We start from the raw sequence: 15,000 nt of genomic DNA on the forward strand, positions 1-15,000 counted from the left end.
ACAGGGAGTTTACATGCCTACTGTAGAGTTCATTTAAATGGCACACTTCACTATTCTGAATTATTGTTAGTTTTAACTCCACATTGCCACATACGCAGCTCTTTGTGCACCAAATCCCTCAATCTCTTTCCTCCAGGTGAAGCTGGAGATGTACAGGGTGTATTTCAGGACCATCGGCCTGGCCTTCATCATCCCCGTCATCTTCCTCTATGCCTTTCAGCAGGCTGCGTCGCTCGGATATAATTACTGGCTGCAGATTTGGGCTGACGATCTCGTAATCATCGGATATCAGAACAAAACGGACGTAAAGCTGGCCGTGTTCGGGGCTCTCGGCTTCGCTCAGGGTGCGTGAGGCTGAACGCTTCTGAAAATATATATTACAGGTTTAATATATAACATCTAAGGCAGATCATCACATCATACTCTGCTGTCATCACACTGAAACTTTATAATGTTCATTTATGTATATTGTACATTAACTCTGTGTTCATTCCATTCCAGGGATCGCCATCTTCGCCACCACCGTAGCCATCTCTCTAGGAGGCATCATCGCTTCTCGCCATCTTCACCTGGACCTCCTGCGTAGCGTCCTGCGCTCGCACATGTCGTTCTTCGAGAGCACGCCGAGCGGAAACCTGCTCAACCGCTTCTCCAAGGAGGTCGACGCCATCGACTGCATGATCCCCGAAGCCTTTAAGATGATGCTGGGATACGTGTTCAAGCTGCTGGAGGTCTGCATCATCGTGCTCATGGCCACGCCCTTCGCCGGAGTCGTCATTCTTCCTCTCGCTCTATTCTACGTCTTCATCCAGGTTCGGGACATGTGTCTGAAGCGCTGACACTGGAGACTCCTTACATTAAATGTTAAATAAAAGTCTCCTTCCAGAAAACTTTAGCATAACAATACTTATGATTCAGCTGAATTTTATTCGTTTTATTAGCATCAGATAAATTTGAAGGGGGGCTTAGTGGTTAGCACGTTCGCCTCACACCTCCAGGGTTGAGAGTTCGATTCCCGCCTCCACCTTGTGTGTGTGGAGTTTGCATGTTCTCCCCGTGCCTCGGGGGTTTCCTCCGGGTACTCCGGTTTCCTCCACCGGTCCAAAGACATGCATGGTAGGTTGATTGGCATCTCTGGAAAATTGTCTGTAGTGTGTGAGTGTGTGAGTGAATGAGAGTGTGTGTGTGTGTGTGTGCCCTGTGATGGGTTGGCACTCCGTCCAGGGTGTATCCTGCCTTGATGCCCGATGACGCCTGAGATAGGCACAGGCTCCCCGTGACCCGAGGTAGTTCGGATAAGCGGTAGAAGATGAATGAATGTGTGAGAGATAAACTTGAACGTCTGCTGTACGAATCCCTGCGATCGAGTCGTTACTATAGAAACGGTAACCTGTTAAAACAGGGATATTTCTATAAATCTGTGATTTGTAGCTGCGCTATTTGTCAAAGCTGAATGTCAAAATGTTAAATATATATAAATGATTGAATAATAATTACTCACCACCTACAAGGTACAAACTCGCTTTCTTTCTCTATATATCAATTTTTAGAGCTTCTACGTTGCGACATCCTGCCAGCTCCGGCGTCTGGAGTCGGTGAGCCGCTCGCCCATCTACACACACTTCAACGAGACGGTGCAGGGAGCGAGTGTGATCAGGGCGTTTGCAGAACAGCACAGGTTTATCTTACAGGCTAACAGCAGGGTGGATCACAACCAAACCTCCTATTTCCCCAGATTCGTCGCCACCAGGTCAGACTTCAAATGTGTCGAAGAGGAACAGATGAGTATCGAATCCTGTTTAACCGTAAGCTGACACGACTAGTGCTCTGGTTTGTCTAGATGGCTTGCTGTCAATCTAGAGTTTCTGGGGAACCTGTTGGTCCTGGCGGCTGCGATCCTATCCGTGAGGGAAAGAGAATCTCTGAGTCCCGGGATCGTCGGCTTGGCCGTGTCTCACTCTCTCCAGGTAGGAAAGACACGGGAAAAGTCAGAAAAGTCACAGCATCACTGTTACAGAATTACTGCAGCTCTTCAACGGCTACAAAAGCTGCGAGAGATTTAAAGCAACTATAAACAGATTTCCTTCTTTCATTGAAAAAATAATAATAGATTGAACTGCTGTGGTGTAAGAGGATGATGATGATGATGATGATGATGATGATAACAGTAAACCTACATCACTGATTATTTTCCTCTAGCTGCACTTTAATAAGTGTTTTTATTTCTCACTTTCATGGAGTTTGCTAATAACCACTGTTAAAGTTCACTATTTATTTCTCCCGCGAGGACAACGTTTGAGCCAAATATCCAAAATACGGTTAAAACTTCGTTCTTCCATCTCAGAAATATTGTCAGATTGCGTCCAATGCTGTCATTTTGTGTTGCTGAGAGACTGATCGACACGTTTGTGTTTTCCCGTATTGATTACTGCAGTGCCTTGTTGGCTGCGGTGTCTAAAGCTACCTTAAATAAATTACAGGTAGTGCAAAATTCGGCAGCGAGAATACTTACTAGAACAAAGTTAAAAGATCACATTACTCCCGTTCTGGAGTCCTTGCACTGGCTCCCCGTTAGGTTTAGCCTTACACGGGTTAGCTCCTCGATATCTGACTGATTTTTTAATTCCTTATATTCCATCTCGTAACCTTCGTTCTTCTGAAACCGGTCTTTTAACTGTTCCTTTAACTCGTTTACAATCGACGGGAGATCAGGGCTTTCTCTTCACTAGCTCCAAAACTGTGGAATTCATTACCAACTGAGAGAAGGCAAGCAACATCTCTTGGCACTTTTAAATCTCTGCTTAAAACTTATTTTTTTAGGATAGCTTTTAATTTGACTAGTTGTAATTTTACATAGTGCTTATTTTATAGTCTATTTTTGTTGCTTTAATTTTAATCTTTAATATTATGTGGTGCATTTTTGTTGTTTTTATTTTGCTTTTGTAAAGCGCTTTGAGATGTTCTTTTAAAGGCGCTATAGAAAAGAAAGGTTATTATTATTATTATTATTATTATTATGATCATCATCATTATTATTATTATTATTAAAAACTCAACACAAAACGATCTCACATCATTTACTCGTCAGGATCGACGTGTGTATGATTTACGGTTGTGTTCGTGCAGGTGACAGGCATCCTGAGCTGGATCGTACGCGCCTGGACAGACGTGGAAAACAACATCGTGTCAGTAGAGAGAGTGAAAGAATACACAGACACACCAAGAGAGGTAGAGTCTCAAAAATTCTGTGGATTTCCTCGATCTCGGTTACACAACGTTGGCTAAACCGCAGCCTTCTTCACGTACGCATCGGAAAAAGTACGCGACGTTTGCGTTTAAACGGCGAAGTGAAGCCGTGGTGCAGCTAAATAACTCATTTATACTGTATATCAAGGAAACAAACATTTTTCCCCAAACAATTTAAATCAAACATTGAAACTTTCAAATATTTAAGATTTATTACACATGAACTGAAATATTTTATAGCTTATAACTTATGGGAAGGGGGTCACGGTGGCTTAGTGGTTAGCACGTTCGCCTCACACCTCCAGGGTTGGGGGTTCGATTCCCGCCTCCACCTTGTGTGTGTGGAGTTTGCATGTTCTCCCCTGGGGTCTGTGGTTTCCTCCGGGTACTCCAGTTTCCTCCCCCGGTCCAAAGACATGCATGGTAGGTTAATTGGCATCTCTGGACAATTGTCCGTAGTGTGTGTGTGTGTGCCCTGTGATGGGTTGGCACTCCGTCCAGGGTGTATCCTGCCTTGATGCCCGATGATGCCTGAGATAGGCACAGGCTCCCTGTGACCCGAGGTAGTTCGGATAAGCGGTAGAAGATGAGTGAGTGAGAACTTATAGGAAAAAAAACTGGTAACTTAACTTTCATAAGATAATCACAGGAATGATTTATAATGGAGGAAAAGTCAAACATCTGAGTAAATATCTTCACTTATGCAGTTCATATTTGGTTGTAGCTCCTTTTGGAACAGTGGTGGCACAACTGGTTTTAAGGCTCTGGGTTGTTAATTGGGGTTCAAGGCCCAGCACAGCCAAGCTGCCACTGCTGGGCCCTTGAGAAAGGCCCTCAACCCTCCCTGCTACAGGGGCGCTTTATCATAGCTGCCCCTGCACTCTGACCCCAACCTCCTCAGTTGGGGTATGTGAAGAAAAGAATTCCACTGTGCTGTAATGTATATGTGGTGATAATAAAGGCTTCTATTCTCGGTTCTTCTTCTTCTTTTGCGCTAATTACTGCGTCAAAGCGGCGTAACATGGAGGCCATCGGCCTGAGACACCGCTGAGGTGTAAAGGAAACCTGATGTAGCTTAGATAGCAGCCTTCAGCTCATCTGTATTGTGTGGTCTGGTGTCCCTTGTCTCCCTCTTGACAATGCGGCGTAGGTTCTCTGTAGGGTCTACAGTAATACCACGAACACCAAACCGGTTCTGAGACGTTCTGGCACTAGAGACAGGGGCTGCTGGGGCTACTAGGGGCCGCTGGGGCTACTAGGGGCTGCTGGAAGTCCTGCTGGAAAAGTAAATCATTTTGCATGTGGTAGCCTAGCGGTTAAGTTGTTGGGCTAACAATCAGAAGGTTGTGAGTTTGATCCCAGGTCCACCAAGCTGCCACTGTTGGGCCCCTGAGCAAGGCCCTTAACCCTCAATTGCTCAGTTGTACAAAAATGCTGTAAAAGTAAATCTGGCAACCCGATACTAAGGATGAACAAATGAACGGCTCACGCAGCATCACGTGTTTATGTTCACACGAAAGTTAAAAAAAAAGCCATATTTCATGATGTTTTGTCTTTCGTTCTAATTATTGTATCATTTTATGTATTATTGGTTACAGCCCTAGATATTATGTTCCGTAGCTGATTATGACTTCATCTCACAGGCAGCTTGGTCTATAGAGAACCTGCCTCTGCCATCTCACTGGCCACGAACAGGAAGCATTACGTTTGACCAGTATGGACTGCAGTACAGAAAAGGTCTGGACTGGGCTTTAAAGGAGATCACACTCAGCATCCAGGAGAAAGAAAAGGTAAACATTATAATCAACATCCTCTGAGGGCTGAGAGTGAGTGAGTGAGTGAGTGAGTGAGTGAGATTTAGGATCAATAGTGATAGTTTAATGGTGTCTCAGATTGGGATCGTGGGTCGAACCGGAGCAGGAAAATCGTCTCTCGCGCTCGGAATCTTCAGGATCCTCGAAGCAGCAAAGGGAGAGATCTACATAGACGGAGTGAACATCGCTGAGATTGGACTCCATGACCTCCGATCTCGCATCACCATCATCCCACAGGTACGAGCTACACAAACACACACACGCACACAGTTTTTCTAGTCTCACACACCTTTATTGTTTATTCATGGTGTGTGTGCGTTCTGAGCAGGACCCGGTTCTGTTCTCTGGATCTCTGCGCATGAACCTGGACCCGTTCGATGGTTACTCTGATGAGGAGGTGTGGAAAGCTCTGGAACACGCTCATCTCAAACACTTCGTCTCAGGCCTTCAGGACAAACTGAACCACGAGTGTTCAGAGGGAGGAGAGAACCTCAGGTACTCCGACTGACTCGGGGTTCTCGGTGTCTCTGGACTCAACCAGTCTTTAAATAAAAACATTGTTGTGTTCCTGATATTGAGCTTTGTTCTGTTCCACACTCAGGTGTATGTTGGGTTTATAAACTGTGTGTGTGTGTGTGTGTGTGTGTGTGTGTGTGTGTGTGTATTAAACAGTCTGGGTCAGAGACAGCTGGTGTGTTTGGCTCGAGCTCTCCTCAGGAAGACAAAGATTTTGGTTCTGGATGAAGCCACAGCGGCTGTGGACGTGGAGACGGACGAACTGATCCAGTCCACCATCCGCACACAGTTCGAGGAGTGTACAGTGCTGACCATCGCTCACCGCCTCAACACCATCATGGACTACACACGGTACACACACACACACACCCTCAACACCATCATGGACTACACACGGTACACACACACACACGGCCTCAACACCATCATGGACTACACACGGTACACACACGGCCTCAACACCATCATGGACTACACACGGCCTCAACACCATCATGGACTACACACGGTACACACACACACACCCTCAACACCATCATGGACTACACACGGTACACACACCCTCAACACCATCATGGACTACACACGGTACACACACACACACACCACCACCACCCTCAACACCATCATGGACTACACACGGTACACACACACACACCCACTCAACACCATCATGGACTACACACGGTACACACACACACCCCCTCAACACCATCATGGACTACACACGGTACACACACACCCTCAACACCATCATGGACTACACACAGTACACACACACACACCCCCAACACCATCATGGACTACACACAGTACACAGCCTTAACACCATCATGGACTACATGTTCCTTAACATGGACTACACACAGTTCCTTAACACTGTGATGTTTCCTACAGAGTGTTAGTAATGGAACGTGGGTCGATCATAGAAATGGACTCTCCCTCTAACCTGCTGTCACAGAGAGGCCTCTTCTACAACATGTGTCAGGAGGCAGGGCTAGTGTGGACTTCATCATCATCATCATCATCCTCATGATCAGCTGTGCTTGGCAGGAACAGGCATCATGATCAGCTCCTGAAGGAAGAAGATCTGCAGGACAGAAGCTTCTAGAACGTTTTTGTTGCAAAAATGTTTTATAGATGAAGGTCCTCATGAACAGTGTTAACATTTATTAATGTGTTCGTCTCTCTCTCTCTCTCATTCATACTCTCACTATTCTATAATCTTCATCTCCATTCCTCCTCCTCTTCCTCGTCCTCCTCCGGCTCAACAGGAACACAAAGTTTGCTTCTAATCAGATACAGAGTGATGAAATTCCTCCACGATCTACATTCCATTTATGACTTGACTTTTCTTCACCTCGGTGTCTGGAATTAAATTCTACAGAACAAAAGGAGGGATTTATTTATAAAGTGTTTATTAAGTGTTTATTAAGTGTTTATAGCAGCAGTGTGTTTGTATTTTAGTGATTAGGAAGTCAGCAGTACTGAATGTTATGTAATGGATTTATATATTTGCATTTTTTTGACATATTTATAGGAAAATGGAAAAAAGTTGTCATTTAAAAAAAAAAAGCAAATAAAAGCGTCTTCATGAAGACTCCACACACACACACACACACAGCAGGAGACACAGACACACACACAGCAGGAGACACAGAGACAGACACACACAGCAGGAGACACAGACAAAAACACACAGCAGGAGACACAGAGACAGACACACACACACAGCAGGAGACACAGAGACAGACACACACAGCAGGAGACACAGAGACAGACACACACACAGCAAGAGACACACACAGCACGAGACACACAGACAGACACACACAGCAGGAGACACACACAGCACGAGACACACACACAGCACGAGACACACACACAGCACGAGACACAGACAGACACACACACAGCAGGAGACACAGAGACAGACACACACACAGCAAGAGACACACACAGCACGAGACACACAGACAGACACACACACAGCAGGAGACACACACAGCACGAGACACACACACAGCACGAGACACACACACAGCACGAGACACAGAGACAGACACACACACACAGCAGGAGACACACAGACACACACACAGCAGGAGACTCAGAGACAGACACACAACGAGACACACAAGACACACACACAGCGAGACAGAGACAGACAGACACACAGACAGACACACACACACAGGCACACACAGCGAGACACAGAGACAGACAGACACACGGAGACAGACACACACACACACACACACACACACAGGTTTCAGTTTATAAAGCCTTTGTAACTTTATAGCAAACACAAATCACGGGTCTGATATGGAACAAAAAAGGTTTTGTTCCATAGCTTAACATTATGGCTTCATGAAACGGCTCAAAAAATTCACTGACAATAATAATAATAATAATAATAATAATATTATTATTATTATTAATAATTATTATTAATGGAATCTCTTTCCAGATCAAATACAATGCAAATTGTTCCTGAAATTAGCAAATTTCACAAAAATGGTTACAAAACAATTTATTTATTTTTTCTAAATTGTATTTTCATGAAATAAAGCACACTTCAAAACTAGTGCATGTGTATTACAAATAATAACACAAACATACAGAACAAACACACTATAAATAAGTAACAAACAAATGTGGCTTTGAAGAGAAAAAGTTTGGTAACAAACTTCAGACTGACGATAAAAGGACGTGTTTGGTACGTTCAGCTAGAACACACACACACACGCACGCACACAGTCAGACACACAGTCAGACACGCATTCAGATGCACACACAGTCAGTCAGTCACACACAGACACACACACACACACACAGTCAGTCACACACACACAGTCAGTCAGTCACACACAGACACACACACACAGTCAGTCACACACACACAGTCAGTCAGACACACACACACAGTCAGTCAGACACACAGTCAGACACACATTCAGATGCACACACAGTCAGTCAGTCACACACAGACACACACACACACACAGTCAGTCACACACACAGTCAGTCAGACACACACAGTCAGTCAGACACACACACTCAGTCACACACACACAGTCAGTCAGACACACACACACGCACACAGACAGTCAGACGCGCACACACATACACACACACACCCCTCAGCAGGTAGAGTGATATTAAAAATAAAGACCAGCCCTGGATATATTTATACAGACATTGAGCTGTAACAGAGTCTTTTCCTACAAAATCAAACTTGCATAGAAAAAAAAGTGAGAGCAGCAAAAAACAAACAGAACAAAGTAGAGAGAGCAGAGAGCCCCATAATAACGTCTATATTCAACACGAAGCTCCACGGAGGTGACAGGGATCATCTTTAATAAGGCAGAGCCACAGCGTAGAGGATTCGGTGGCCACAAATGATTTAAAAAAAAAACTGATAGTTGTTAATTGCTGAGTGAGAAGATTAGACATGAATCATAGTATAATTAGTTTCATGTGTTTAGTTACACAGCCTGAGATTCATTATGTGCCGTCAGTTAGTTTATAAAAATAATAATTAAAAACAAAACAAAAAAAAAACAAGTTGAATTCAATTAGATTGTAATTTTGAACAAACTGGTTTACGATGAGATCGAGATCATCATCATCCTCCTCCTCCTCCTCTCTCACCGTTCAGGAGTAAATAGCCTGGATAGTCAGAAGGCAACACAATGAGGTCTAATATTCTGTATTGTTTTGGGGAAATGAGGAGGAAAAAAGAAAAAAAAAATAACAAACTCTGGCAAAGTGCAGTGACCCGCGATAAACTGGCCGACGGACGTAACGATACGAAACTTTACATTCATCGTGATAAAAGTTCTGTTTTCCTCCAACTGCATTTAGATAAACCATAAATAAAAGTACATATCGGTGTCAGACAGACACGGTGATGATGTGGCGAATTGTGCCGGTACGTCACGTGACCTGAGCGTACGTCTGTTTTACTCAGACATCAAAAAAAAAAAAAAGAATAAATAAATAAATTGATGTGTCGTGTAAAAGATGACAAGACGTATGAACAAACGCCATCAACCACTGAAATATGATCGAATACATCAGACACCAGGTTCGTCTCCTGAGGACGTGGCACAGCTCTCATGTTGTCTGTTCAACACCAAACAGCAGAACTCAATTTTTTTAAGTATACGATGTGAATTTTTTTTTTTTTTTTTGCTTGACACCATAATTACATTTGATTAAGTGCTTCGTTCACTTTCTTCGGTTGTGTTCGCCTTGTCTAGCGTGCTGGTGTGAACGCGGTGTTAGTGAAACGCACCGCATCACATCGTCCCACTTTCATGTCTTATTGCAGTTTTGTTCATAAATGGCAACTTAATGTATATTAGATAATGCAGAGATTTCGATTTATTATAATTATTCTATATTTATTGTATTTATCTCCTGCTCAGTATTCTTTATTACTGCTTCACCTCCTCAAAGTGTGTGTGTGTGTGTGTGTGTGTGTGTGTGTGAGATGATGATATTCAGGGATTAGAGCCAGCATGTCACTGGGCTGAGTGAAGAAGGCCTGGTTGTGTTCCAAAGCTTGATCGGACCGCACAACACACCTTTAACGCATTAAAGACACACACACACAGTTGTGAAAGAAAACAGAAATGTCGATTTATAAATTAAACTGAACTAATATTCTCTTTTTGTATTTCAAAAATAAAATCTGACTAAATAAACGTATATATTTTTTGGTGTGAAAGTCGAGTCTTTCTCTTTAACCCCCGGCAAAATAACGACGCTAAATAACAGCTTGAAAAGAGAGCGTTTGTTACAGATCATCTGTCCCCAGGCTCCGCCCACAGGCTCCGCCCACAGCTGTGTTCTACAAAGGGCAGTTTATTCTGGGGTCAGTGCAGTGTTCTAAAATGGATCGGGGCCTCCCGGAGTGACAGCTGTGCTCTAGAACGGACGGTGGCTTCCGGAAGGAAAAGGCTGTGTTCTAGAATGAACGGTGGGTTCTGAAGTGAGATGTGTGTTCTACTTGTGCTCTACGCCGGACCGCTGGTTCCAGACGGTAAAGAGCCGAGTGACTGAAGTGGGCTTTGGAGTGACCGTGGCAGAAAGAGTGCTGCTGCTTTTCCTCTCGTTGGTTTTAAATCAGACCAAACCCGAGTCTTTGGCCATTTTGTAGAAGATCCCCCGCTGTGCGATGAGACTGGACGGAGAATCGAACTCCACCATCTGACCTTTATCTAGAACCAGCACACTGCGCACACAAAAGACAAAATATTGTGTACAGTCCATGATAATGTTGAGGCAGAGGGTGTGTATGTGTATGTGTGTGTGTGTGTGTATACCATGTATGCTATTGTGTATCCACAATTGTGTTGAGTGTGTGTTTGGCTCAACACCATCAGGGTTTATATTTTATATACAATGTGTGTGTATATATAATATACAAAGGACCAGAGATGTGTGTAGTCCATGATGGTGTTGAGGCTGTGTGTGTGTGTGTGTGTGTAGTCCATGATGGTGTTGAGGGTGTGTGTGTGTGTACCATGTGTAGTCCATGGTGGTGTTGAGGCTGTGTGTGTGTGTGTACCGTGTGTAGTCCATGATGGTGTTGAGGGTGTGTGTGTGTACCGTGTGTAGTCCATGATGGTGTTGAGGGTGTGTGTGTGTACCATGTGTAGTCCATGATGGTGTTGAGGCCGTGTGTGTACCGTGTGTAGTCCATGATGGTGTTGAGGCCGTGTGTGTGTGTGTGTGTGTACCGTGTGTAGTCCATGATGGTGTTGAGGCCGTGTGTGTGTGTGTGTACCGTGTGTAGTCCATGATGGTGTTGAGGCCGTGTGTGTGTGTGTGTAGTCCATGATGGTGTTGAGGCTGTGTGTGTGTGTGTGTGTGTGTACCGTGTGTAGTCCATGATGGTGTTGAGGCCGTGTGTGTGTACCGTGTGTAGTCCATGATGGTGTTGAGGCCGTGTGTGTACCGTGTGTAGTCCATGATGGTGTTGAGGCCGTGTGTGTGTGTGTGTGTACCATGTGTAGTCCATGATGGTGTTGAGGGTGTGTGTGTGTACCGTGTGTAGTCCATGATGGTGTTGAGGGTGTGTGTGTACCGTGTGTAGTCCATGATGGTGTTGAGGCCGTGTGTGTGTGTGTACCGTGTGTAGTCCATGATGGTGTTGAGGATGTGTGTGTGTGTGTGTGTGTGTGTGTGTGTGTGTGTGTAGACCATGATGGTGTTGAGGGTGTGTGTGTACCGTGTGTAGTCCATGATGGTGTTGAGGCCGTGTGTGTGTGTGTGTGTGTGTGTGTACCGTGTGTAGTCCATGATGGTGATGAGGGTGTGTGTGTGTACCGTGTGTAGACCATGATGGTGTTGAGGCCGTGTGTGTGTGTACCGTGTGTAGTCCATGATGGTGTTGAGGGTGTGTGTGTACCGTGTGTAGTCCATGATGGTGTTGAGGGTGTGTGTGTGTGTGTACCGTGTGTAGTCCATGATGGTGTTGAGGGTGTGTGTGTGTGTGTACCGTGTGTAGTCCATGATGGTGTTGAGGCGGTGAGCGATGGTCAGCACTGTACACTCCTCGAACTGTGTGCGGATGGTGGACTGGATCAGTTCGTCCGTCTCCACGTCCACAGCCGCTGTGGCTTCATCCAGAACCAAAATCTTTGTCTTCCTGAGGAGAGCTCGAGCCAAACACACCAGCTGTCTCTGACCCAGACTGTTTAATACACACACACACACACACACACACACACACACACACACACACACACAGTTTATAAACCCAACATACACCCGAGTGTGGAACAGAACAAAGCTCAATATCAGGAACACAACAATGTTTTTATTTAAAGACTGGTTGAGTCCAGAGACACAGAGAACCCCGAGTCAGTCGGAGTACCTGAGGTTCTCTCCTCCCTCTGAACACTCGTGGTTCAGTTTGTCCTGAAGGCCTGAGACGAAGTGTTTGAGATGAGCGTGTTCCAGAGCTTTCCACACCTCCTCATCAGAGTAACCATCGAACGGGTCCAGGTTCATGCGCAGAGATCCGGAGAACAGAACCGGGTCCTGCTCAGAACGCACACACACACACACAACGATTAGAGACCCCAGGACAGGTTATAAAACCTGAGTGTGTGTGTGTGTGTGTGTGTGTGTGTGTGTGTGTGTGTGTGTGTGTACCTGTGGGATGATGGTGATGCGAGAGCGCAGATCATGAAGGCCAAGCTCAGAGATGTTCACTCCATCGATACAGATCTCTCCCTGAGCCGCCTCGATGATCCGGAACAACCCGAGAGTTAGAGACGACTTCCCAGCTCCGGTCCGACCCACAATTCCCACCTGGAATTAAAACGTTTTGATTAACCTTCGTCTTAATTAACGTTAACTGTAATAGAAGCTAACGGTGCCGTTTGGGACGGAGCCCACCTTCTCTCCTCCCTTGATGGCCACGTTGATGTCATGGATGGCCAGTTCCAGGTCCTGTCGGTACCTCAGACCAAAATTCCGGATCTCGATGTGACCCACGGTGGGCCATCCAGCAGGAACGGAGATTTTCTCCAGTTTCCATTCCGCCTGAGAAAAAAAAACACAGGACTGTTCAATACACAACAAACCGCTAAACAACAACAACAACAACAACAAAGTCATAAAACCCTAGAAGTTTAAATGCTTTATTGGTTTATTTATTTCATTATTCCAAGCATTTTATGTAACATTAACAATCAGGTTTTTTTTTTTAGCACTACCTCGTGTTACACACACACACACACACACACCCCCCCTACCTCCTTCTCGGTTTCTTCGTACTCCTTTACTTTCTCTACAGCTACGATGTTGGTCTCGATCTCCGACGACATTCTCACCAACCAGTTAAGAGACGCTGTGACCTGCACGAGGGAGCCGTAAAGACGCGGCGTGTTAGTTAGGAGAGCGAGCCGTATCTACATGAACACGGTACAAACACAGTACACAACAGTGTTCGATCCATCCTGAATTGTCGGATGCGGTAACGGTTTCACTAAACTACTGACGTCGTGTAGATTTGTCCTTTCCATCACCACAATTCTGGGCTATAAGTAAAGTACCACGATGTGCCGTTTGGGGATAAAAGCATTGATCGTGTGTGTGTTTAAGACCTGCAAGGCGTAGGAGATGGACAGTCCCATGATGCCTGGACTCAGGCTGTCTCTGGCCATCACGGCAAAAAACGCAGCAAACGTCACGATGCAGTTCCCCACAAACTCCAGCCTCACTGCTAACCACCTACACACACACACACACACACACACACACTATTCACACACTTTCTTTAACTAAAAGTTAAAGTCAAATTCTATTTTAATTTATTAAACTTTCATTACTAATTATATTATTGACTATTTGAGTGAAGCTCATGTAGATATTTTAGGGTTTTGTTCCCATCTCTTTAATAACAGCGTCCACTGACAGACTTCTGATCCATTTTAGATCGAATCCGTCAGAGTCTCATCTGAACACGTGTTTCGGTAGAAGAGATTAGACCTTGGTCAATTGTTCAGAATCTCAAATCGTCACCATATAGAAAGTTTTCCTTTTCTGAGTAAATATACTTCTGTTAATGTTTATTCTTTGACAACAGGACAGCGCGTGTACACGGCCTCCCGGTGGTCTGGCAGCAGGATCCTGCGCGTTACCGCAGTCCGGGTTCGATTAAAAAAAAATAATAATTCATTAATAAAATTATTTTGTATTTCACAACAAACTCCACTTCAGACGATGCCCATCGCTCGGTGTGTGTGTGTGTATGTCTACCTATTAGCCACAATGCTAGGGAAGTAGGCTTTCTGGTTGTGATCCACTCGGCTGTCGCTCTCTCTGATGAAGCGGTTCTGCACTCCAAAGGCTCGGATCACGCTCGTACCCAGAAGGGTCTCGTTGAAGTGTGTGTACACCGGAGAGCGGCTCACCGACTCCAGACGCTTCAGCTGCCGAGACGAGGCTACGTAGAAGCGCTGACACACACACACACACGAGAAAACAACTTGAGCGCACACACACACGGAGTTTTTTGTCTTAAAGATACACATAAAGCTAAGAAAACTGTCATTTCCTTATATCAACTGCAGGGGGCACTAAAGGACCAAATCGTTGTGAGTTCTGGCGGGTTCCATAACGGCAGCATGTTTAAACTCTTCACAGGAAGTTCCTGTTTCATGCTACAATAATTAGCTGATATTACGGTTATGATATTATTATATCACGGGTTAAACGTCAGCGTCACACCTGCACAAAGAAGTAGAAGATCCCAAGAGGAGGGATGATGGCAGCGACAAACGGAGTGGCGATGAGGATGACGGCGCACGACCCCAGAACGTTAAACATGGAGCCCATGAACATCTTGATGATGCTCGGGATCACGGAGTCGATGGTGTCCGTCTCCTTGGAGAAGCGGTTG

The 15,000-nt window shown here is 45.1% G+C and overlaps 2 protein-coding genes across 5 annotated transcripts in view; one reads left to right on the top strand and one right to left on the bottom strand.

Moving 5' to 3' along the window:
• The window catches only part of LOC132861120 (multidrug resistance-associated protein 1-like), a 40,497-nt gene extending 32,529 nt beyond the window's left edge, over positions 1 to 7,968 (top strand). Inside the window, exons 22-31 of the mRNA XM_060892496.1 lie at positions 137 to 344; positions 502 to 812; positions 1,551 to 1,750; positions 1,841 to 1,967; positions 3,127 to 3,228; positions 4,890 to 5,036; positions 5,139 to 5,297; positions 5,389 to 5,555; positions 5,733 to 5,927; positions 6,474 to 7,968. Of these exons, the coding sequence (XP_060748479.1) occupies positions 137 to 344; positions 502 to 812; positions 1,551 to 1,750; positions 1,841 to 1,967; positions 3,127 to 3,228; positions 4,890 to 5,036; positions 5,139 to 5,297; positions 5,389 to 5,555; positions 5,733 to 5,927; positions 6,474 to 6,612 (1,755 nt within the window). The 3' untranslated portion in view covers positions 6,613 to 7,968. The remainder of the gene's footprint in view (positions 1 to 136; positions 345 to 501; positions 813 to 1,550; positions 1,751 to 1,840; positions 1,968 to 3,126; positions 3,229 to 4,889; positions 5,037 to 5,138; positions 5,298 to 5,388; positions 5,556 to 5,732; positions 5,928 to 6,473) is intronic.
• A 129-nt stretch (positions 7,969 to 8,097) lies between these two features.
• The window catches only part of abcc1 (ATP-binding cassette, sub-family C (CFTR/MRP), member 1), a 38,616-nt gene continuing 31,713 nt past the window's right edge, over positions 8,098 to 15,000 (bottom strand). For all 4 annotated transcript variants that reach the window (XM_060892495.1, XM_060892493.1, XM_060892494.1 and 1 more), the window contains 9 exons: positions 14,829 to 15,000; positions 14,358 to 14,557; positions 13,703 to 13,829; positions 13,352 to 13,453; positions 12,993 to 13,139; positions 12,747 to 12,905; positions 12,466 to 12,632; positions 12,088 to 12,282; positions 8,098 to 10,818 (listed from right to left, as the gene is read on the bottom strand). The exon at positions 14,829 to 15,000 is cut by the window's right edge and continues 139 nt beyond it. In XM_060892495.1, coding sequence (XP_060748478.1) covers positions 10,710 to 10,818; positions 12,088 to 12,282; positions 12,466 to 12,632; positions 12,747 to 12,905; positions 12,993 to 13,139; positions 13,352 to 13,453; positions 13,703 to 13,829; positions 14,358 to 14,557; positions 14,829 to 15,000 — 1,378 coding nt within the window. In that variant the 3' untranslated portion in view covers positions 8,098 to 10,709. The remainder of the gene's footprint in view (positions 10,819 to 12,087; positions 12,283 to 12,465; positions 12,633 to 12,746; positions 12,906 to 12,992; positions 13,140 to 13,351; positions 13,454 to 13,702; positions 13,830 to 14,357; positions 14,558 to 14,828) is intronic.

The sequence above is a fragment of the Tachysurus vachellii genome, chromosome 18, assembly GCF_030014155.1.
Source record: "Tachysurus vachellii isolate PV-2020 chromosome 18, HZAU_Pvac_v1, whole genome shotgun sequence".
Classification (NCBI taxonomy): domain Eukaryota; kingdom Metazoa; phylum Chordata; class Actinopteri; order Siluriformes; family Bagridae; genus Tachysurus; species Tachysurus vachellii.